We start from the raw sequence: 25,457 nt of genomic DNA, 5'->3' as shown, positions 1-25,457 counted from the left end.
TGGGTTCATACAGCTACCCATTACTATCCATGGTTTATTCAGTAAAACACAATGAATTGGGATTAGTTGGGACAGCTAAATCATAAATTATGCTTTGAGCACAGTGGCTGGGATCACACAGCACATTTAGCTTAAACCAAGCATTCCATATTAGTTGCTATGTATTTCATCTAGGCCCCATAATTATTTTGCAAGCTCTGCTACTCATGAGAGGCTCCTCCTTTATAGAAAACCCTTAATTTAATAGACTATTCAGAAGAAGGCCCCTTCTGTTAAATCCAAATGCCTGTTAAATCTGCATATAGGTCATCTGTATCAGTTGACATTTATGTAGTTGCATAATTTTTGAAAAATGGCTTAAATGGTTTAGCAAATCAACCTTAAATGGGGTTGAAGAACAAGTAAAAAGAATGCCCATTGTATCTGAAGCCCATTAAATACAGTATGTTAAATTGAATGTGACTATCTTCCTACAATCCCAAGCTTGTAATACAAATTAGTTGAAAAAGCATGGCTTGCCTTCCATCTTCCAGTGATGGAAGGGCAGATATTTGAGTGTAAATTTCTCTGATCGAAACTCAACATCTTAAAACACTTGGGGGAAAAGCAGTGTGCGATTTATGAGATACAGTGTGTTCATTTTGGGTTTTAATTGTGGCTAACCAAACCATAGTTAGTTGAAATGTATGCCAGGATAAAGGATTTGGGCAGCAAGTCATTCATTTAAAAAAAAAAAGCCTTAAGTATAAAGGAAAAAACCCTTAATGCTTCCAAATAATTTCCCCAACTATATGAACTGGACTACAGCCTCTCATTGGGCCCAGCCATCTTGTTCTTCATACAAAGGACAGCTGATTGAAGGAAGCTGAGCAGGAGGGAGCCCACCTATAGTAAATTGCAAATTGCTGGCTTAAAGGATGCATACAGCAAAGGTGCCGCTCAGATACTTTACCTGAAATGATGTCGCTGTTTGAGGAAATAGCATAACGTTCATCAAAAACAAAAAGCTTCCCTCTGTAGAACCCATCGGGAAATTCTTCTAGGTACTTGTGGATGCCACCTTTGAGATGATATACTTCTGTGCACACACCCTGGTCGAAAGTAACACCACACCCAATATAGTTTTAGAAATTCCGAAAAGCCAACAAAAGGTTCTACAATCTATATATAACCAGTTTGGTTATCAGAAAACAATGGAATGTATCAATTTGCTGCATTTTGTTATGAAAGATTTATTTCATAAGAATATATATGCCAAGCAAGCTGTGAATTTTCTATATTTTTCTTCTTTTTAAACAAAGACTGAGAAGTATTTTATATATGGATTTTATATCAACTAATAGCAGAAGCCAACCTGTTTCATATCCTAAAACTAATCTCCAGAATCATGCTTGGCTATTCTCTATGAACTCAGAGGCCTAGCTCTACAGCAGAGGTCTTCAAACTTGGCAACTTTAAGACTTGTGGACTTCAACTTCCAGAATTCTTTAGTGGCTGGAGAATTCTGGGAGTTGAAGGCCACAAGTCTTAAAGTTGCCAAGTTTGAGGACCCCCCTGCTCTAGAGCAACTTTATGATGCGTAGATTTCAATTTACAGAATTGCCAGGAAAGCCAGATGGAGTGATTAAGGCACCAGGCTAAAAACTGGAACACCATTAATTATAGTCCCATCCTAGATACAAAGGCAACCAGGTGATTTTTGGGCCAGGTCCTTTCTCTCGGACCTAGGAAGCAGGCAACTAGCTAACCACTTCCAACATTTTGCCAAGAAAACTGCAGGGACTTGTTTCCAGGAGTCGAAACTGAACTTGAAGGCTAAAAACGACAATACTGCTCTTTCAGTGTGAGTAATGTATATTTGTGACCTCACAAAAATTAGCAATTTAATTACATCTGAATTTATTTTGAAGAACTTGGGTTTTTTCCAGACACTGACCCAGGAGAGATAGCAAAATACTAAGATTGAACAAGGTGACAAAACTGCCAAAATAGCCCCCAGCTATTAATTACAAAGACCTCTGAATCAAGTTCCTTCCCACCCCAAAGAGAAAGGGAAGACTGGGGGGCACAAGATCTCCAGGATATAAAACTCTCCCATTTCTATTCTTAAACATCCTCTCCCCAATCCAGATTCTGGAAGTTGAAGTCCACAGGTCTTAAAGTGGCCAAGGTTGGAGACCCCTGTTCTAGGTCACGCAACTCTAATGAAGGTAAGTTCTATATTATGTCAAAGAAAACTGGGTGGGGCTAAATGATACCATCTTTTACATAGGATTCTGGGGTCTGGTATTGGCTGTTTGCTCCTCCGTAGAATGGCCGTACGCAGAACATTTTTTGCAGCAAGGGCAAGATTTGCTCCCTTTGTTTTTACTGCACTGAACAAAGGTGTCTGTTTCAGCTTCCCCTCCGCCCCCCCCCAAATTATTCACAGTTGTTCACAAAATTATTCAAGGATAATTTTGATCTTTTATCTAAACTGCAATGATTCATCCCTTACAGGGGGTGAAAGAGCAGGTGCTCTCTCCCAGCTTTTTTTTTTTTTTTAACAGTAATTAGTTTAAATACTTCAGGCCATTTTGTGCAGGCTAATTTGTTGTTCTCTAGAGCAGTGTTTTCCAACCTTGGCAACTTGGAGATATCTGGACTTCAACTCCCAGAATTCCCCAGCCAGCATTCACTGGCTGGGGAATTCTGGGAGTTGAAGTTCAAATAGAGCAGTGCTGGCGAACCTATGGCACAGGTGGCACATGGAGCCATATCTGCTGGCACGTAAGCCATTGACCTAGCTCAGCTCCAACATGCATGTGTGTGCTGGCCAGCTAATTTTTGGTTTGCACAAAGGCTCTGGGAGGACATTTTTGGCTTCCAGAGCCTCCAGGGAGGTGGACGAGGTCATTTTTACTGTTCCCCAGTTCCAGGGAAGTCTTTGGAGCATCGGGAGGGTAAAACACGAGCCTACTGGGCCCACCAGAAGTTGGGAAACAAGCTGTTTCTGGCCTCCAGAGGGCCTCTGGGGGGCGAGGGAAGCTGTTTTTGCCCTCCCCAGGTATTGAATTGTGGATTTGGGCACTTGTGTATGCACGATAGCGTACACACAGGCTCTTTCGGCACCCGAGGGGAAAAAAGTTTGCCATCACTGCTCTAGAGCAGGGGTCCCCAAACTTTTACACAGGGGGCCAGTTCACTGTCCCTCAGACTGTTGGAGGGCCGGACTATAAAAAAAACCCTATGAACAAATCCATATGCACACTGCACATACCTTATTTAAAGTAAAAAACAAAATGGGAACAAATACAATATTTAAAATAAAGAAGTAATAAGTAATTAAGTAATTAATAATTAAGTAATAAAGTAATTTATACTTCTTTATTAACAAGTAAATTTAAACTTAAATCAACAAACTCCATTTCTCCTTCCTTCCCTCCTTCCTCTCCCTTTCTCTCTTCCCTCTTCCTTTTCTCTCATTTGTTTCATTTTCCTCTCCCTCGTTCTTTCCCTCCATCATTTTCTCATTTTTCTCTCTCTCTCTCCATCTCTCCCTCTTCCTTTCTCTCTCCCTCTCTATCTCTCCCTCTTTCTTTCTCTCTCTTTTCTCTCTTTCTCTCACTCACTCTTTCTAACTCTCCCTCTTTGTATCTCTCACTTTCTCTCCTTCCTCCCTCTCTATTTCTCCCTTTCTATCTCTCCTCTTCATTTCTCTCTCCCTCTCTATTTCTCCCTCTTATTATATCGATCAGTAAAATCTCGTGTGCTGCTGCGGGCCGGTTAAAAGACCTCAGTGGGCCGCATCCGGCCCGTGGGCCGTAGTTTGGGGACCGCTGCTCTAGAGTCTGACTTTGTTCACCATTATGTAACTGCCAGATGATTGGGCCTATTAGATCTGCCAGGGAAACTGTGAATGCCTTGTGCAAATCCTACACCTGATCCAAGTCAATTCCTTTCCCCTGAGGTGACTCACCTTTGACCTGAGGTAGGCTGAGCCCCGCTCACAGCGGATTCCTCCCGTGCAGTACATCAGGATGCGCTTGTCCCTGAAGAGGTCCAAATTCTCATCTACGTAGACGGGGAAGTAGCTGAACTTCCTAATGTTGGGAGCCAGACAGCCTTGGAAATGTCCCTGATATTTAAATATAGATATCAAGAATTGACCTAAAAATGCGAGTTCCAGGTACAATATATTTATAAATGAAGAGGCAACAGCCACTGCGATCTCGGGAATGTTTAAAATGTATTAAAAACTACTAAAATCACTAAGCTTTTATTAGTCCTCTACTAACGTCATCAGAGTATTAAAACTGAGCAGCATTATATAAGATCAACTATGTCTTCAATGCAGATATTAATGTACTATGACTTACTGCTGGATTTCTTCAGAACATGAAATAATGAGTTGGAAGCATATGACAGGCTATCCAGACCAGGCTCCTATTCAGTGCATCCCTGACAAGCAGTCATCCAGGCCCTGGTTGAAAAGCTCCACTTAGTGAAGGACCGGCCCACAGTGCCTCAGCCAGCAAAAACAGAGCTTGCAAGGGCTGCTTGCGGCCCTTCTGAGCTCAATCTTTGCCGGCAGAGGGTTGCAGGAGGCTATCAGCTCAGAAAACTGAGTTCACAAGAGTCACGGGCGGTACTCCCCAGCTCCGTTTTCATTGGCAGAGGGTAGCAGGAGGCTATCGCAACCAGAAATGGAACTTGGAAGCCCATTTTTGTTGGCAGAGCGCTCCGGTCCTGCAGGCTCCCCAACACGAGTGATATTAAGCTGCCCACACCCACCCCAGCCCTCCAAGGTCAAATAAACCCTCAATTAAATGAAGTTTGACACCTTTGATTTAGAACATTCACTCTGTACAGCTGCTCATCTTGAGTATATAATTCATAATTAATTACAACAGAGTGCAGATGAGCTCGACTGAATAAAGTTCCAGCCCTCCTGTAGGCTCAAGGCTGATATTTTGCTAGTTCTTCCAGTGCTAAATGTCCAAGGGTGCTTTTGTCAAGAGGCAACTGGACTTTCTGGTTTTTCTTTGAAGACATTTAGCTTCTCATTCAAGAAGCTTCTTCAGCTCTGACTGGATGGTGGGGAATGGAAGGATTTATACTCGTTGCAGACAAGCTGGTCATTTGAATAGAAAAGAATTCTTTATTGGCCAAGTGTGATTGGACACATAAGGAATTTGTCTTGGTGCATATGCTCTCAGTGTACATAAAAGTAAATATACATTTGTCAAGAATCATGTGGTACAACACAATGATTGTCATAGGGGTCAAATAAGCAATGAAGAAAGGATTTGCAGTTTTTAAGGTCACCTGGAGTTTTATCTGGGTCATGGGGGTCACCTGAGTGGTGCTAATTGCTGACCATACACTCCTCCTTACCTCACCATGCAGAGCAGGACCATTTATGCAGTGCTCAAGCTGAAGAAGTGACTACAGTCTTTCAGCATCCTGATAGATCTCCGCCAAGCCCAGAACTGCCTCAAATCTCTTCCTAAGCATAATCCCTGAATCAGGCATAGTATATGCGGATAAGCCGGAGTGGCTGTGGGTTTTGCCTCCCAGGGACAATTCCATCTGTTCGTCCATTACCCTGCCGGGGGGGGGGGAATTATTGACCCCCTCAGAGAGGGTCCACAACTTGGGCGTCCTCCTCGATCCACAGCTTACATTAGAGAACCATCTTTCAGCTGTGGCGAGGGGGGCATTTGCCTGGAGCACCAGTTGCGGCCCTATCTGGACCAGAAGTCACTGCTCACGGTCACTCATGTCCTCATCTCCTCGAGGTTCGACTACTGTAATGCTCTCTACATGGGGCTACCTTTGAAGAGTGTTCAGAAATTTCAGATCGTGCAGAATGCAGCTGCGAGAGCAATCATGGGCTTCCCTAGGTATGCCCATGTTACACCAACACTCCTCAGTCTGCACTGGTTGCCGATCGGTTTCCGGTCACAGTTCAAAGTGTTGGTTATGACCTATAAAGCCCTACATGGCATCGGACAAGAATATCTCCGGGACCGCCTTCTGCCGCACGAATCCCAGCGACCGGTTAGGTCCCACAGAGTTGGCCTTCTCCAGGTCCCGTCGACTAAACAATGTCATCTGGCAGGACCCAGGGGAAGAACCTTCTCTGCGGCGGTCCTGACCCTCTGGAATCAACTCCCCCCGGAGATTAGGATTGCCCCCACCCTCCTTGCCCTTCGCAAACTCCTCAAAACTCATCTTTGTTGTCAGGCATGGGGAAATTGATTCCCCTGGGCTGTTTCTGCTTTACGCATTGTCTGCATGAGATGTATGATTGTTTTTTTATATTAAGGGTTTTAAATTGTTTTAGTATTGGATTTGTATTTTTTTGTTGTTGTGAGCCGCTCCGAGTCCTGGGAGAGGGGGGCATACAAATCTAATTAATAAGTAAAATAAATAAAATAAAATAAATTCAATTGGTGTGTGCCACCCAGATGGTAGTGATCAGAGTGTCAAACCTAATCACATCGCAGGCTGTATCGTGTTGTATCAGGATGTTTTTTGCCTTTGCAGAGCTGGAGTAGGCCATGGCCTGTGTGGCCCATATCCGGCCCAGTTTGACAGGCCTGACATAGGCAGACTTTCTCTAGGTCTGACCTAGGCAGACTTTCTCTAGGCCTGACCTAGGCAGACTTTCTCTAGGCCTGACCTAGGCAGACTTTCTCTAGGCCTGACCTAGGCAGACTTTCTCTAGGCCTGACCTAGGCAGACTTTCTCTAGGCCTGACATAGGCAGACTTTCTCTAGGCCTGACATAGGCAGACTTTCTCTAGGCCTGGCATAGGCAGACTTTCTCTAGGCCTGACATAGGCAGACTTTCTCTAGACCTGACATAGGCAGACTTTCTCTAGGCCTGGCATAGGCAGACTTCCTCTAGGCCTGACCTAGGCAGACTTTATCTAGGCCTGACCTAGGCAGACTTTCTCTAGGCCTGACCTAGGCAGACTTTCTCTAGGCCTGACCTAGGCAGACTTTCTCTAGGCCTGACCTAGGCAGACTTTCTCTAGGCCTGACATAGGCAGACTTTCTCTAGGCCTGGCATAGGCAGACTTTCTCTAGGCCTGACATAGGCAGACTTTCTCTAGACCTGACATAGGCAGACTTTCTCTAGGCCTGGCATAGGCAGACTTCCTCTAGGCCTGACCTAGGCAGACTTTATCTAGGCCTGACCTAGGCAGACTTTCTGTAGGCCTGACATAGGCAGACTTTCTCTAGGCCTGACATAGGCAGACTTTCTCTAGGCCTGGCATAGGCAGACTTTCTCTAGGCCTGACATAGGCAGACTTTCTCTAGACCTGACATAGGCAGACTTTCTCTAGGCCTGGCATAGGCAGACTTTCTCTAGGCCTGACATAGGCAGACTTTCTCTAGGCCTGACATAGGCAGACTTTCTGTAGGCCTGACATAGGCAGACTTTCTCTAGGCCTGACATAGGCAGACTTTCTCTAGGCCTGGCATAGACAGACTTTCTCTAGGCCTGGCATAGGCAGACTTTCTCTAGGCCTGACATAGGCAGACTTTCTCTAGGCCTGACATAGGCAGACTTTCTCTAGGCCTGACATAGACAGACTTTCTCTAGGCCTGGCATAGACAGACTTTCTCTAGGCCTGGCATAGGCAGACTTTCTCTAGGCCTGACATAGGCAGACTTTCTCTAGGCCTGACATAGGCAGACTTTCTGTAGGCCTGGCATAGGCAGACTTTCTCTAGGCCTGACATAGGCAGACTTTCTCTAGGCCTGACACAGGCAGACTGTCCCCATTCCAATTTTCTAGCAGTGTATCTACTGCTGCTGTAATCAATTCCATCCTCCGTGCTGATGTTCATTCTCATTCCTTCTACCTTTCCTAACATAGACTTCTCAATAGTATTCTAACTGCGGTTTAACCCATGCAGAGTTCACCATAGCACCCACTTGTCATGGCTTGCACGTAATGCTATCATTAATGCAGTTCAAGATTTTTAATTGCTATAAATATTTGTATTTATTCTGTTGTAAACCACCCTAAGTTACTTGAGAAGGGCGGAATAGAAATCTAATTAAATAAATAAAAATAAATAAATATAACAGTGGAGGTCTACTAGTATTCCCTCACATTCACTGCCCCTCACCTGGTCTCCCCAATTTTGTATTAATACATTCAGTTTTTTCCTACCAATGCACATTTTACCTTTATCACTACTGCTGCATATGATTCAGTGTTCGGACCCCTGAAGGGAATTTTGTTTTGCCCTATAAAGAGTCACCCAATCTTTTTAACTTAGTATCATCTTCAAGGCTGATAACTGTATCTTGGCTTCTATCTTCAAGGTTAGGTGAAAACCCAATTTTTAAAAGGCAGGCTATGCATCTCAAAGTTTAAACAAAAGGGAGGTATCAGGTCTGCCATTTTAAACTGCTTCACTTTGCTGGCATCCTGCCACAAACCCAAAGGAAAGGAAAGGAATTTGGGGGGGATTGGGCTGGAGAGAAGAAAGAGGGAGGAAGGGAGACAAGCTGACAGGGACCAGACATGTCAAACCAGAATAAAGCAGCCTCCAAAGACACCTGATATGATCTGGGAATAGAGTGTGAAATTACTTTGAGGAGTGCCAAGCTTCAAAGCAGTTCCCTGGGGGAGGGCTAGGGATAAGGGGAAAATTGTAACCTTTTGAAAGGGAATACAGTGATACCTCGTCTTACAAACCCCTTGTCATACAAACTTTTCGAGAAACAAACCTGTTTAAGATTTTTTTGCCTCTTCTTCCAAACTATTTTCACCTTACAAACCCAAACCACCGTCACTGGGATGCCCCGCCTCCAGACTTCTGTTGCCAGCGAAGCGCCCGTTTTTGCGCTCCTGGGATTCCCCTGAGGCTCCCCTCGCTGGGAAACCCCACCTCCAGACTTCCGTGTTTTTGTGATGCTGCAGGGGAATCCCAGCAACGCAAAAACAGGCTCTTCGCTGGCAACGGAAGTCTGGAGGTGGGGTTTCTCAGCGAGGGGAGCCTCAGCGAAATCGCAGCATCACAAAAACATGGAAGTCCGGAGGTGGGATTTCGAGAACTTCTGTGTTTTTGCGATGCTGCAATTTCGCTGAGGTTCCCCTCGCTGGGAAACCCTACCTCCAGACTTCCGTTGCCAGCGAAGCACCCATTTTTGCGCTGCTGGATTCCCCTGCAGCATCACAAAAACACGGAAATCTGGAGGTGGGGTTTCCCAGCGAGGGGAGCCTCAGGGGAATCCCAGGAGCGCAAAAACGGGCGCTTCGGCTAGCAAAAGGGGTGAGTTTTGGCCTTGCATGCATTAATCGCTTTTCCATTGATTCCTATGTGAAACATTGTTTCATCTTAAAAACGTTTCACCTTACAAACCTCGTCCCGGAACCAATTAAGTTCATAAGACAAGGTATCACTGTACTCAGATCTAGCTTTACTTTCACTGCAACCACTAAATGTAGTGGTTCACTTCTCAACCAAATGAGGTCGAGGGTTTTTCTTTCCTAAGAATCTAAGGTGGGGCAGGTTGGCAAGAGAAGGAACAGGGAACAGGCAATATACTAATGAAGGAGGGTTAAAAGTCTCTTTAGCAGCGGTGGGTTACTCCCAGTTTGTCCGGGTTCTGTGAACTGGTAGCAGGGGCGGGAGGCTCTGCCCACCCGCCTGGGATACTTCTGCGCATGCGCAGAAGCACTGCACTCACATGAGCACATGCACGAACCGGTTTTAGAACCAACTACTGCTCTTAACATGGATATGTATGTACCATGTACATACACAGTTCCTATTATGTATTCATACAATCTCAGGTGTGTAAATACAAAGGAGAAAACAACACATCCAAATTAAGAGTACCTACTATTTTACTTTCATAGAAGTTCCTACAGTCCAGCAAAATTGTATCCATCTGGGCATTATGACCCTGAGAAAGGTATTTCTCTACTTCGGCATGAAACTCCTGTGGAGCCAAACGGATTCCTACAAAAAATTAAAATACTTTAAGAAAGTAAGTCACTGTAGTGAGCCAAACTTGCATATTTAACACAGAGAGAGAGAGAGAGGGAGGGAGGGAGGGAGGGAGAGAGAGGGAGAGGGAGAGAGAGACCACTACAGCAAATCCTACTTTATTCCAAAGATTTTTTTTCTAAATAATTGTATAGTAAATTTCAAACATGAGTTTAATCCTGCTCTACAGCTGCTGTTTTTTGTTCCTTGAGATTACTGCCTCCCGTTTGTTTGTAGCATTTATATGCCGCCCAATTCCAGGTAGAATCTGGGCAGCTAACAACAGAAACAATATAAAACATAGCTACAATATAAACAAGAGTAAAAAACTATAAAATACATTAATATCTACAAACCATACATACTCTCAGTCATTCATAGCCGTATCGAGGTGGCAGCTTAACGGCCCCAGGCCTGCTGGAAAAGCCAGGTTTTAACGGCTCTCCAGCTTTGATTCTTGTAAAGCACAATTGGCTTAGTTTAAGGAATAAGTTTGGGTTTCCAACAAAAATGTTCTAAGTTCCTCATGTCGGCTCATTGGCTGGGAGGAAAGAGGATGGGAAATAAAAAGGGGCAGGAAGAAGAGAGAGACAATATAGTGGTCACACACCCACTGGATACTTCCACAGCATGTTTGTTTCCACAAGAAACTACAAGTACAGTAGTCTTCGACTTAATGATTACAATCAAACCCAAAATTCCTCTTGTTGTTTTTAATGACCTTTCTCACCACAGTTGTTAAGTGAATCATTGCAGTTTTTAAGTTACTAACATTGCGGTTGTAAAACGAATCTGGCTTCCCCATTGACTTAGCTTGACAGAGGGTTACAAAAGGTGATCACACGATCCCGGGACAGGGCAACCATCATAAATATGAATCAATTGCCAAGCGTCTGAATTTTGATCATGCGACCACAAAGGACGTTGTAACGATTGTAACTGTGAAAATCGGTTATAATTCACATTTTTCTGTGCTGTTGAACTTCAAACTAAATGAACTGTTGTAAGTCGAGGACTGCACTCTGGGAGAATTCAATCCTTGACATAAAAGAAAAAAAACTATAATGACCAGTTCCATACCAGTTTCTTTGTAAGAGACTTTTTCTGGGTGAATTCCCATAGGCACGATTTCTTCAAACACACCGATTCGAAGATCTGGGAAACAGTGAGCTCCTCCCGGGCTGGTCTGAGGAAACCAAGAAGCAGTTGCAAGAAACTTTAGTTGCCATGTTGGCTTTAAGACAGTCAATAGTCTTCCCTGTCCCATCATCCCCTTCCTTCTCACCTGCCCCAATCCCGTGAAAATCAAAGATGACAAAATCAGTGGTTGTAAGTCCACGTCCAGCTTAACTTAGTCAAAAAGATTTAGAAGCAACCCTCTTGAATAAAGTTTGACAAGGTTTGATTTTCTAAATAATTTACTGGTCCTGTTTGAGAGTGAAGACACTCAAAGTGAAGATTTATAGGAGCATGGTTTCCTTGGAGACCTAGCACAGTCCGTTAAGCTGTCAGTGTAACTTTCCTGCCTTGATAAGCTACGTTTTGTGTTTGTTCCAGATGAAATTACCTAAGCACAGTTTGGCTGGCTCTTCCTTTTTGCCAAGGGAGGGTGTGGAGTGGGTGAAACCAGCAGGAGCCCACTTGAGAATGATCCAACAGAACCCTTACAAGCAAAACTAAACTTAAGGTCCTTACCAGGGGTGGGTTCTGACTTACCTTGCTGCTGGTTCGCTTCCTCCTGGGCGCACACATGCGCAGTGCTGAAAATTCAGCTTCTGCACTAAAAACAAGATGGCGCCACCTATGGCACTGCCGAGAGCCGGTTCGGGAGTGTGGCCAGCCGGCCATTGCTCCCGGTTCAGTGAGCGGGGGGAAATTCCTGCTACTGATTCTAAAGAACCAGTCAGAATTGGGAGGAACCCACCTCTGGTCCTCATTTTTTAACATAGCCCTTATCCATGCAGGAGAAGATGGGAGATATTCTTGTTTCTTCTTGAAGTTGAAGAATGTTTCTGTACCGAGGAAAAGGATGAGGGGACCTTTGCCGTCCTCCTTTTCCTGTCTGCAGAGAAACATCACACAAGATGAAATAAATCATACATGGAGCCAAGGGCCTTTCTCCATTGCTCCATATATACTCCTCAATGGTAAGAACATGTGTGATCAAAGAGCAGTAATTCCCTTCCCCAAAACCCCACCTGCTGGCATCAGCCTCTTAACTTAAATGGTAATATATCCAACCCTTGGATTTGATTCAGTCCCCAATTCATAATCTACATCAGGAACGTCAAACGGGTGTCCCATGGCCCAAATGTTGTCCGTGCAGGCCATGCTCACCCCAGTTCTGCGAAGGGGAAAAACATTGTGAAAAATCATGTGACGGCAATGTGACGCTGCAAGTTTGATACCCATGATCTATATCAGTGTTTCCCAACCTTGGCAACTTGAAGCTATTTGGACTTCAACTCCCAGAATTCCCCAGCCAGCGAACGCTGGCTGGGGAATTCTGGGAGTTGAAGTCCAAATAGCTTCAAGTTGCCAAGGTTGGGAAACACTGATCTGTATAAACAATACATCAACTAAGAAGCACTTTTGCTGGGTTGCCAATCATCTAATCAGTGAGATAGAAGGCTCAGTTGCGGGCCTGAAATTATTGAAGAAAACAGGTGAAATTTCTTTTGATATCGTTATAGAGAAAGATTTGTGGAAGAAAAAAATGGTCACCGTTGGGTCACAAGGCAGTCAGACTACTTTGTCTCTCTCTCTCACCTTGAAATCTTCCTTTGTCAACATGCCTTTGAAGAGGGGGTGAGATAGCATTTCATCCACATATAGGTTAGTAGATGTCCTGCTCCCACCTACAGTTCCATTAATTCCTTCTGAAGCAATGCGCACCTAGAAGCCAAGCAGGAAGAGTCATTAGAAAATATACAACCAAGTGCTGGGGTGGCGCAGTGGTTAGAACGAGGTACTGGAAAACAAAGGATATAAATACTGTATGTAAATATTAATGGTTCGAAAATGGATTTTGTGATTGTATGAATTGATATACTGTAATTAATTAATATGTATATTATTATAGGAGTTAATGAAATATCTGATGCACCAATGCAGAAATACTGAATGTTTGCTGATATTATAATTTTGTTTTTGTTTTGCCCCTTTTTATTTATTTTTTTGCTGTTGACATTTGCTTGTTTGTTTGTTTTAAAATATATTTGAAAACTAATTTAAAAAAAGATTTTTTTCTAAAAAAAAAATGCAGTACTGCAGGCTATGTCTAGTGCCTGCCGGCTGACTGCAATTTGGCAGTTTGAATTTCACCAGACTCAAGGTTGACTTGGCCTTTCATCCTTCCGAGGTCTGTAAAAGGAGGACCCAGATTGTTGGGGGCAAGATGTTGATTCTTTAAACTGCTTAGAGAAGGCAGTAAAGCTCTATGAAGCAGCACATGCTATCTACAAATAGTTTATTTTATTTATTTATTTATTTTGTCCAATACACAATAAGGGTTTTAGTGGGTATATCTATATACGCATAGTAAAATACATGATGAAGGTTATAGAGAAGATAATCATAGTAAAATATATCTATGAAAGAATAGAAAAGAAGATATAGGAATAGAACATATCAATGAAAGAATAGAAGAAGAGATATAGGAATAGAAGAAAGGTATAGGAGATATAGGAAAGCAATAGGACAGGGGACGGAAGGCACTCTAGTGCACTTGTACTCGCCCCTTACTGACCTCTTAGGAATCTGGATAGGTCAATTGTAGATAATCTAAGGGTAAAGTGTTGGGGGTTTGGGGATGACACTATGGAGTCCTCGACTTTACAACAGTTCATTTATTATTATTATTATTATTAATAATAATAATAATAATAATAATAATAATAATTAGATTTGTATGCCGCCCATCTCCGAAAACTTGGAGCGGCTCACAACAACAAAACAGTACAAATCCAATGATTAAAAACCATTTAAAACCCTTAATATAAAAAAACAGTCATATATCTCAGACGAACCATGCATAAAACGGAAACGGCCCAGGGGAATCAATTTCCCCATGCCTGACGTCAGAGGTGGGTTTTAAGGAGTTTACAAAAGGCAAGGAGGGTGGGGGCAATCCTAATCTCCAGGGGGAGTTGATTCCAGAGGGTCGGGGCCACCACAGAGAAGGCTCTTCCCCTGAGTCCCACCAGACAACATTGTTTCGTCGATGAGACCCGGAGAAGGCCAACTCTATGGGACCTAACTGGTCGCTAAGATTCCTGCAGAAGACGGTCCTGGAGATATTCTGGTCTGATGCCATGAAGGGCTTTAGTTAAAACAGCACCTAAAAGTGACTTATGGGCATTTTTTCCTACGTAACAACCATTGCAGCATCACTGTGGTCATGTGATCAAAATTTAAATGATTGGCAACTGATTCATATTTATGAGGGTTGCAGTGTTCCGGGGTCATGTGACCTTCTGACAAAGAAAAGTCAATGGGAAAACTAGATTCACTCAACCACCATGACACCAACTTAACAATTGCAACGATTCACTTAAGAACCGTTGCAAGAAAGGTTGTAAAATTCACTGAGCAAATGTTTCACTTAGGAACGTAAACGCTAGACTCAACTGTGGCTGTAACTCGAGAACTACCTGTATATTCAGAAGGGATCCTAACATCACGTGACCCTGTCATAAATACATGCCGGTTGCCAAGTGTTCGAATTTCAATCATGTGGTCACGGAGATGCTGCCACAGTCGTTAAGTATGAAAAATGGTCATGAGTCACCTTCTGTAGAGGCATCGTAACTTTGAATGGTCACTAAATGAATGCTTTTACAGGTAGTCCCCGACTTACAACGGGGATCCGTTCCCACGGCCCGTCATTAGCCGAGTTTGGTGTAAGTCGGAATATTCCGATTTACATTAATATTCCGACTTACACGGCGGCGGCAGCAGCTTCTTCAAGGAACCAACAGCTGGTCCTCCTCGGCGCTGCGTTGATGCAGCCTCCTCGGCTGCTGCTGCCGACGCCGCCTCCATTCATGCGAGGGGATCTCCGTGGTGGGCAGCCTCGGAGGCTACAGCAACGCAGCGCCGAGAAGGACCGGCTGTTGGTCCCTTGAAGCCGCCTCCTCCTCCGTTAAGGCGAGGGGATCTCCGCGGGGTCTCCGAAGCCGCTGCCCACTGCGGAGATTCCCTCGCATGAATGAAGGCGGTGGCGGCAGCGGTGGCTTCGAAGCTGTCCCCGAGTCGTCGTACATTGGAGACAATGTAACCCGGGGCCTACCAGTAAATTGAAGACGACCTGCATAGGAAAGAACAGAAACACATGATGTAAAATCTCAGTTAAAGTCTACGGAGAGGGGCGGCATACAAATCTAATAAATAAATAAATAAAATAAAATAAAATAAAATAAATAAAGCTCAGATTATAGAAGAGGGGACAGTGTTGAACCACTTACCTTGCCAGTTAGATGCAGATGCTGACATAAAGCCTTCTGCCACGCATAAAGTCCCACAGGATCTGCCACCTCGCAGTAATAATAGTACAGCAAAACTTCCCCAACTTCGCTGAAAAGAGAGGAAGGAAGACGTTTTTAAGAAGAAACTAGACAGTCACTTATCTGAAATAACGTAGTTTTTCCTGTCTAAGCAGGGAGCTGGACTAGAAGTCATCCAAGGTCCCTTCCAGCTCATTTATTCTAAGTCATTCTTTTTTTTTTGTAAAAGTTTTTATTTTTTTCTCCAGTTTCCATATATACATCAATGCATATACAGTGGTACCTCTACTTAAGAACTTAATTCGTTCCGTGGCCAGGTTCTTAAGTAGAAAAGTTTGTAAGTAGAAGCAATTTTCCCCATAGGAATCAATGTAAAAGCAGATAATGCGTGCAAACCCATTAGGAAAGAAATAAAAGCTCGGAATTTGGGTGGGAGGAGGAGGGGGAAGAAGAGGAGGAGGACAGTCACTGCTAAACAAAGAAGGTAAGGTCAGGGGAATAAAAATAATCCAAAACTTTAAGGCTTTAAAAAAAGGGGGGGGACTCTAAGACGGCGAGGAGGAGCACGCGCCTCTCATACTCCCGGCGCGAGGCTACCTCCCATACATTGTGCCAGAGAAACTCAGCGGGAATGACAGGAAACTGGCCGCGCATTCGTGCCGCTCTCAAATTTCCTGGGAAATTTTTCCGGGCTCAATTTCTTCAGTAGAAAATGGTTCTTAAGAAGAGGCAAAAAAATCTTGAACACCTGGTTCTTGAACAAAATCTTGAACACCCGGTTCTTATCTAGAAAAGTTCTTAAGTAGAGGCGTTCTTAAGTAGAGGTACCACTGTACCTTGAAACAGTGGTTCTCAACCTTTCTAATGCCACGACCCCTTAATACAGTTCCTCGTGTTGTGGTGACCCCCAACCATAAGTTTAGCACAAATTCTCCCAACAGAGCTTTAAGCTGATTAACAGGAAAGTCAGAGGTACACCGACACTTTAAATGCCTGATTGGTCGGATTGTAAAAATATGTTCCAAGGTGCCAGAATAGAAGCTTTAGTTCTTACTAACACCATGGGAAATTGGGGCCAGGATGGCTCCGGAAATATATTGGAACTTTGAGGAGTATTTTGACTCGGATTCTGATTTAATTTGGATGTTAGCTGGAACCTTGACAGAAGGTCACAAAATGGGGTAAAATTCACTTAACATCTTTCTCATGTAGCAACAGAAATTTTGGGGTCAATTGTGGTCGTATGTCAAGGACTACTGCAGTCACTCATTTATAGGGATAGTATTAATGGAAATGATGGATTGAGTTGTTACAACCTGCTAGGTTTTTTAAAAAGGGAAGAAAATTGTGTTGTTCACCCTTCAGGTCAAACCAGGTTGTTGGTCCTCACTTTCCCAGAGCCCCTCCTACACCCGATTTTGTCTCTGAGATATTGACAAAGACCTTGCAATGGATGGTAACCTAATTACACCAGGAAGACCTTAAGAAGAGCCTATTCTATTCCCCCATCGCCAAAGTGCATAAAACACTTACCAGACTTCAGATGTCTAATTCTTTTTTTTTTAAATTTATTATTATTTATTTAAAGATCCTGGTCAACTCACAACTAATACATACAGCATTTTAAAAAATCATACCCTTCCCGTCAAGCTGTTGTTATTATTATTTATTACATAAATTTATTTGGCTATCTCTCTTGCAACTGTGACTCGGCAGAGAACATAACGTGAAAATCCAACCCAATCCAACCATTCCTCAGCAACAAGTATTTATTTCTAACACCCCTCTCCTTCAGAGAAGGAATCCAGATGATGTACAGCAAAGTATTAAGTTATTATTAATAAAATAATGGCACCCAAGACAAAGGCAATTCAAACCCTACAAAAATGCAACCCTTAATTACCTACCAAATGTTAATTATTAAACTCAATTCAAGAAACCATCTCTAATTTTTATTGTCGCCCATTGCATTTTAAGTAAAGAAATAGTTTCTTTAAGAAACTTGGATATAAATGGGACGCATTAAAAACCTAGTTATGACACTTAAACTAACTGGAGGGCAAGGGCATTTGAATAGGAGATCAAGCAAAGTCCTTTGGTGGCAGTGATAAATTCCCAAGAACGTGCAACGGATGCTCCTCAATCATGGGCAGAAGATCATCTGAGGTTTCCTCTAATGCAGTGATTCTCAACCTGGGGGTCAGGACCCCTTTGGGGTCACCTATGACCATGGGAAAAGACAAATTCCCCATGGTGTTAGGAACTAAAGCTTCTATTCTGGCGTCTTGGAAAATATTTTTACAATCTGACCAATCAGGCGTTTACAGTGAGGGTGCCCCTCTGACCTTCCTGCCAATCAGCTTAAAGCTCTGTTAGAAAAATTGGCGTTAGACTTATAATTAGACAACATGAGGAACTGTATTAACCCTGCTGTTTTGCTCAAAAACACATCCTAAAGTTCTGTTCCCGGCTCTATTAGACCCAGACCAAAAATTGTTCATTTTAGGTACTGTACTTATATTTGGTCTTTTTGAAAGCTAGTTTGAACATTTCTGCACACAATGAAATGAAAATTGAACTGAAAAAATTGATGCTTATTGGTTTATTTTGCTCATAAAAGGCAGCCCCCATGCTTATACTCAAATAGGCTTATACTCAAGTAGGCTATGGTCTTATATTCGAAAATAAACCAATAAGCACAAATTTTTTCAGTTCATTTATATTTTTCTTATGATCAGGAATGTTCAATTGTGCGTAGCAAACCTTTTGGGGTAAAATCCCTTGGAGATTTGTAGCCTAAAAAATATATAAACTGACACGAAATGCTCAAAAATGGGGGCGGGGGCTTTTTGATCAAAATAAACCGATAAGCATCAATTTTTTCAGTTCATTTGTATTTTTCTTATTATCAGGAATGCTCAATTTTGTATATCAAACCTTTGGGGGGAAAATCCCTTGGAGATTTGTAGCCTAAAAAAATATAAACTGACACGAAATGCTCAAAAATGGGGGTGGGGGCTTTTTGATCAAAATAAACCAATAAGCATCAATTTCTTCAGTTCAATTTTCATATCATTGTGTGCAGAAATGTTCAAACTAGTTTACCAGCAGAAAAGGTTTTCAAAAAGACCAAATTTAAGTACCTAAAAAAAATATTTTTGGTCCGGGTCCTATACGACCCGAAACAATAAAAGTGTAAGATTTCCCCCCCCAAAAAAATTAACCCCCACCCCCCAAAATATTTTTATGATGATCAGCAATGTTAAATTTAGTAAATCAATGCCTAAGATGTTAAAAATATTTTGAATTTGGAGCATAAAAAAATTTAAAGTGAAAATGGTTGCAAGCAGCCGTGTGTGTGTGTGTGTGGAGGCCTTATTTCTGATTTAAAAACTCAATAAGCATCATTTTTTTCAGTTCATTTATATTTTTCTTATGTTCAGAAATGTTCAAACTGCCAAAGCCACACCAACTTTAGTAAAATTGAACGCATTTTGAAGGCTAAACTATCAATAAATTGGAAAAAAAATCACAAAAGGGGGGGGGGGGGTTGATCAAAATTAACCAATAAGCATCAATTTTTTCAGTTCAATTTTCATTTCATTGTGTGCAGAAATGTTCAGACTACTTTCCAAGTGAAAAAAGTTTTCAAACTGACCAAACATAAGCACCTCAAATGAAGAATTTTCGGTCCGGGTCAAGTTGACCCGGGAACAGAACTTTAGGGACTTTTTTTTTCAGCAAGAAAGAAGTCCCCCCACCCCCCAAAAAGATTATCATAGAGAGAACCCCTGAAATGATGCAAAATCATGAAATATCAAGTTTCAGATATGCAGGGAATTTTTTTACAGGGTCGGGTTTCACAGACCCGAACAGAACACCAGATTTAAGGAGTTGCGGCATTAGAAAGGTTGAGAACCACTGCTCTAATGAATAATCACCAACAAAGCAGATCGTCAATCATTAGGAAGTGGGGTGAGTGAGGACAGAAAAAAGTGAACAGATTGAGACTGGCTCAAGGTAAAGATAATTATTCCTTACCTTTTCATTTCATTAGTATCAATGTGGCTTATGTCCGGGAGCTTATAAATCACTTCTTGGTTTCTGTCTGGAGTCTCCTTGGGCCTAGACGTTTCATCCACAGAAACAGGGTTAATTCCGATGTCGGGCATCTGCTTTAAGAGGACAGATGCTTGCTGCCCAATCTCAGCTGAATGTTGAGAAGCCACATGTCTGTGAATGCCAGTCAAATCTTTGAAAGTCTGTTGGCAGCATTTCCAGGAAACTTCCCTTTGATGAGCAGGCAAGTCCACTTCCAGTTCCTTGGCTTTCACAAAGAGAGCAAACGCCTGCAAACAACAGCAAAGGAGGCAGAGAGAAATTTAAGAGCAAATGTAAGGGCAGTGCCTGTGAATCCTCTGCAGCAGGGATGTCAAACTCACGGTCCGTGGACCAGATGCGTCATGCATTGGCCACGCCCAACCCCGGTTTAGCGAAGGGGGAACCTCACGTGCGAGTTTGATATCCCTGATCTACAGTAAGATTTGAGGTTCAAAACCTAGGCAACAACCAGCAGAATGTTGACTGAGCAAATATAGACTGCAAGCCTTTGTGTTGCATTGCTTCACAAAGGCTTCTAGTTTTGAAGCTGCCTAATTAACTTAATTAGTGCTATGACATCACTAGCAAAACCAGATACAACACATTTGGTTAGGGGGGAAAAGGCAAAGAACCCAATTTGCAATTACTGTACTAAGAAAGTTGATTTCCTTCTGTGCAAGGCAAGTGGCTTGCATTTATTCAAAAGGCAAAACTCCCTTCTTATGAACCTGTGGCCCCTATTCGGGGTAGACTGGAAAGGCTCCATTATCTAAAAGGTAACCCACACAATTATTGCTCATACAAGGCATTCATACATACAACACAATCCAAATCTTGCAAATTGCCAAACGTCTTTGGACTGGAATCAGGTTTAAAAGTAAGGTGGTGAGTTGGTGATTATCTCTAACGAATCACTATCCCTCTCCAGTTAAGTTCTTTCAAATTGGACTACAGTAATCTCTCCCTACTTCACCGTTCATCTTTTGTGGATTCGCTACTTCACGGGTTTTCAAAGGGGGCTTAAATCCATTAAATCCATTAAAAAATTTAAATCCATTAAAATTCATAAAATTCTTCTACAGTACTACTGTACTCTATTAAAGAAACTGGTAGGATATCACATGTAGTTCCAGCTGAGAAACATTATAGAATGACTGTTTAATGCAAAGGGTAGGTTTTAAAAGTCCAAATACTCGTTAAATGCATAAAAAAATATCCTTCCTCTATTTCACGGAAATTCATTTTTCATGGGTGGTCTTGGAACGCATCCCCCGCGAAAAACGAGGGATTACTGTACTCTAAAAGGTATAGAACAGGCTCCTCCTCCTTTTGCAATCAGCCTTCAACAATAGATGTGGATTACTTACTTACTTACTTACTTACTTACTTACTTACTTACTTACTTACTGCATTTGTGTGCCGCCCCTCTCCGAGGACTTAGGGTGGCTCACAACGTATCAAAATAATATGCAATATACATATCTAAAAAATCCAATTAATATAACCCAAAAAACTCTAATAACATTTAAAATTATTTATTTCCATTCACACAGCAAGACATACTACACTCATCAGCCAGGGGGCTATAGTCCAATGGCCCCAAGCCTGGGGGCACAAATAGGTCTTTAAACTTTTATGGAAGGCAAGGAGAGTGCAGGCAGTGCGAATCTCTAGGGGGAGCTAATTCCAGAGGGCTGAGGCCCCCACAGAGAAGGCTCTTCCCCTAGGCCCCACCAAACGACATTGTCTTTTTGACGGGACCTGGAGAAGGCCGACTCTGTGGGAGCTGACCGGTCACTGGGACTCATATGGCAGAAGGCAGTCCCAGAGGTTATCTGGTCTGATGCCATGTAGCGCTTTATAGGTCATAACCAACATTTGGTGTAGATATGAACAAATCTTTCTGAATAGGCACATATGAATTGACGGAATACAATATGCCAGTGATGGTGAACCTTTTTTGGTTTGTGTGCCAAGATGGGGGGGGGGGCATGTGAGAGGTTGCGCATGTGCATGCCCACACCCATAATTCCATGCAGGCCCACCATGCATGACCACCACCACCGCTCTTGGCACACAATGGCACACCCGTTTTTCACTCTCCTCAGGCTCCTGAGTCTTTCTAGGAGCCTGGGGAGGGTGAAAATGGCCTTCCCCACCACTATCCTCGGAGGTCCTCTGGAGGCCCAAAATGGCCCATTTGTCAACTTCTGGAAGTTGCAGTCAAGAGAACTTCCAGTTTGCCATATGCAGTCTGGTAGCTCAGGACTTGGAAGTACAGTGATACCTCGTCTTACGAACTTAATTGGTTCCGGGAGGAGGTTCGTAAGATGAAAAGTTTGTAAGATTAAACAATGTTTCCTATAGGAAACAATGTAAAACCAATTAATACGTGCTATGGAAAAAAATCGCAAAAACGGTGTTCTGCTGGAGTCCACGTTTTGGCTGGCCAGGAAGGATGACTCTGTGACATCAAAGCTCTGTTTCAAAAGGTGACTGCCGGGCGGCGGTGCTTCTCGGCCGAACCTGAATGCCGAACCCGAACTTTTGCCGAACTTCCGGGTTTGGCGTTCGCGGCGGCAGGTTCGTAAGGCGAAAAAAGTTCGTAAGAAGAGGCAGAAAAATCCCAAACCCCGGGTTCTTATCTCAAAAAGTTCGTAAGATGAGGGGTTCATATCACAAGGTACTATTGTAATTGGATTCAGATTACTAGAGCAGAAATTGGAATGCATCTGAAATAATTTGGCACATCAGTCGTAGCACTAAATTCAGAATGACCAATTATGATTGGAGTACAAGTGGGATGAAGAAACTCAGCTACACAACCATTTTTTCGCTGGTAACAATAGACACTGATGAACAGTCAGCAAAAAGCCAAGTACCTTCTTCTTTGCAGATGTGTATTTCTTTTTGGCACTGCAGTCGACTTTGGTCTTGAGATGACTCCGGGGTGGGAAAGGATGGTGCTCTTTCAACTCAAGGTCTGCAGAGGTTAAGATGCAAACTCCCACTGCATCGTCTCCATCAGGCAATGGCAAAGAGATCATTTCTATGTCACAGCAGCCAGGCATACGTTTTTCTCAGTGTCCTAAGCGAGAGCGTTCCCAAATAGGGGTTTATTAACAGGCACGCAAGGAAAGTAAAACAAGGAAATAACAGAACTGCATGAGCATTTCCACACCGGGTCTTAAAACTGGAACTTGGATCAGTTTCAGAACTGCCTGATTGCAGATCACTAGAATCTATCTACAGGTAATCCTCAACTTGCAACAAATTCATTTAGAGCATGGGTCCCCAACCTTGGCCACTTTAAGATTTGTGGACTTCAACTCCCAGAATTCCTCAGCCAGCTTTGCTTTGCTGGCTGAGAAATTCTGGGAGTTGAAGTCCAGAAGTCTTAAAGTGGCCAAGGTTGGGGACCCCTGATTTAGAGAATACTCTTATATTAATATTTAATTGAAAAACAAGTTGATATGCTGTTTCCTCAGCTATAACTAATATTATTCTTCATCAAAAATCTTATACAGTCAAGTGCTGTAATTCTGCTCCGTGTGCTGGATAAATGTAATTTCTGACGGTAAACATTTTAAGAATATTGCCAGTCGCTAGTCTGATTCACACCATTTGCTGAGCCACACTGAAGTTGGTTGAATCTGAGTTTATGCCACTTATTATGTAATAATGTACTTTCCCCCCTCTTCTTAATACCATAGGCAATCTCAGCCATCCACTCAGAATGTTGGTTTTCCTACTCCAACATGGGGGCCAGTAGACATTTTGCACGATATCCTGAACTACAGGTAATCCTGGACTTAATGACTAGAATGGAGTCCAAAATTTCTGTTGCTAAATGAAATAGTTGTTCAGCAAGGTTTGCCCTATTTTATTACCTTTCTCCCCCACAGTTATTAAATGAATCACTGCAGTTGTTAAGTTAGAAACACAGCTGGTAAGTGAGTCTATGGAGAAGAGTGGCACATAAGTCCAATTAATGAATAAATAATAAATAAATAAAATTTGACTTCCCTATTGATTTTGCTTATCAGAAGGTTGCAAAAGGTGATTATGACCCCTGGACACTGCAATAGTCCGGTGCTGTAGGCGGGGCAGGTGGATAATTTTAATATATTAATTCATTATATGATTCTTTTATTCATTTTCCAGGTTTTATATGAGGTTTAAATGAAGAACCGGGGTGGTGCAGTGGTTAGAATGCAGCACTGCAGGCTACTTCAGCTAACTGCTAGCTGTAGTTCAGCAGTTCAAATCTCACCACCAGCTCAAGGTTGACTCAGCCTTCCATCTTTCCAAGGTGGGTAAAATGAGGACCCAGATTGTTGGGGGCAGTAGGCTGATTCTGTAAGCCGCTTAGAGAGGGCTGTAAAAGCACTATGAAGCGGTATACAGTATACGTATAAATGCTATTGCTATGCTATTGCTATATAAGTCTAAATGTTATTGCTATGCTATTCCACTATGAAGCAGTATATAGTCTAAATCAGAGATCTTCAAACTTGACAACTTTAAGACTGGTGGACTTCAACTCCCAGAATTCTCCAGCCAACTATAAGTTTGAGGACCCATGGTCTAAATCAGTGATTTTCAACCTTTTTTGAGCCGCGGCACATTTTTTACATTTGCGAAACCCTGGGGCACATTGAGTGGGGTGGGGGTGGGGGGCTAAAAAAAGTTTGGACAAAAAAATTCTCTCTCTCTCTCTTCCTCCCCTTCACTTTATTTCTTTCTCCCTCCCTCTTTCTTTCCCTTCCTTCCTCTTTCTTTCTCTCTCTCTCCATCCCTCTTTCTTTCTCTTCCTTCCTCTCTTTTTTGCTCTCTCTCTCTCCCTCCCTCCATGTCTTTCTCTCTCTCTCCTTCCCTCCCCCTCTTTCTCTCTCTCTCTTGCTTTCTCTCTCTCTTGCTCTCTCTCTTTCTCTTGTTTTCTCTCTCTCCCTTGCTTTCTTTCTCTCTCTCTTGTTCTCCTCTCTCTCTCGCTCTTTCTCTCTCTTGCTTTCTTTCTCTCTCTCTTGCTTTCTCTCTCTCTTGCTTTCTTTCTCTCTGAGCTTCGCGGCACACCTGACCATGTCTCGCGGCACACTAGTGTGCCACGGCACACTGGTTGAAAAACACTGGTCTAAATGCTATTGCTAAGCTCTCTATATCAGATGCAACTTTGGGAAAAGGGGCCATCAGCTTCCGATTCCGGGTTTTTCTCCGGATTTTTCTCAATTTGTGGGCCATTTTAAAACGTGTGGAATTTTTTCCCCCTCCCCCTCCCAGAAATCCCCAGGCAGCATTCTGGGAATTGAAGTCCACACTTCTTTCCAATTGCCGTGATTGAAAAGCAACACTTTACCTCTGGAGCTTAGAGATTCGTTTTAGGCGACACGTGTGCACGACTGACACGTGTTCACGAGCAAGAAAGTTAACCTAATGAACCTTTGATTTAGAGGGGAAGAAGGTTGGGGGATAAAACAAACAAAAGGGAGTACAAGTTTTGGACTTGCTCCCAATTGCAAGAAATATTGACTTGGGCGCCCGTTCAATTCAATAGGAGCCATTAATAGGAGCCCAAACCGGGGCGATCGTCTTCCGGGTCGCGCTTCTCCGTCTCGCGGTTTCCTTGGCACGTTGCAACTCCCGCTCAGATTCCTACCTCCGTTCCTTCTTCCCGCTCTCCTCCGGCTGCCCCCCTTTTTTTCTTTTTCGCGATCGGCACGCAGAGCCTCCCCGTCCCGTTCAGCGGCTCCTTCCTTGCTTCCTCGGCCGGCTGCTGACTTGGCTGACTCGCTCTTCGAAGCGGGAGCATGGCTGGCGGCTGGCTCCCTCCAAGCCTCTTTACTCCGCCTCCTCCT

General features: G+C 43.0%; 1 protein-coding gene across 2 annotated transcripts in view; it reads right to left on the bottom strand.

The window, feature by feature from the left end:
• The window catches only part of TSTD2 (thiosulfate sulfurtransferase like domain containing 2), a 27,577-nt gene extending 2,120 nt beyond the window's left edge, over positions 1–25,457 (bottom strand). The window contains exons 1-9 of one of the 2 annotated variants that reach the window (XM_070742229.1): positions 25,259–25,457; positions 22,488–22,693; positions 19,546–19,853; positions 15,466–15,574; positions 12,770–12,895; positions 11,081–11,186; positions 9,855–9,973; positions 3,959–4,117; positions 953–1,091 (exon numbers count right to left, since the gene is read on the bottom strand). In XM_070742229.1, the coding sequence (XP_070598330.1) occupies positions 953–1,091; positions 3,959–4,117; positions 9,855–9,973; positions 11,081–11,186; positions 12,770–12,895; positions 15,466–15,574; positions 19,546–19,853; positions 22,488–22,676 (1,255 nt within the window). In that variant the 5' untranslated portion in view covers positions 22,677–22,693; positions 25,259–25,457. Of the gene's footprint in view, positions 1–952; positions 1,092–3,958; positions 4,118–9,854; positions 9,974–11,080; positions 11,187–12,769; positions 12,896–15,465; positions 15,575–19,545; positions 19,854–22,487; positions 22,694–24,958; positions 25,043–25,258 lie in introns of those variants that run through there. The other variant, XM_070742230.1, reaches the window with a different exon arrangement.

Source organism: Erythrolamprus reginae, chromosome 2 (assembly GCF_031021105.1).
Source record: "Erythrolamprus reginae isolate rEryReg1 chromosome 2, rEryReg1.hap1, whole genome shotgun sequence".
Lineage (NCBI taxonomy): Eukaryota > Metazoa > Chordata > Lepidosauria > Squamata > Dipsadidae > Erythrolamprus > Erythrolamprus reginae.
This window is presented reverse-complemented; position numbering and strand designations above follow the sequence as displayed.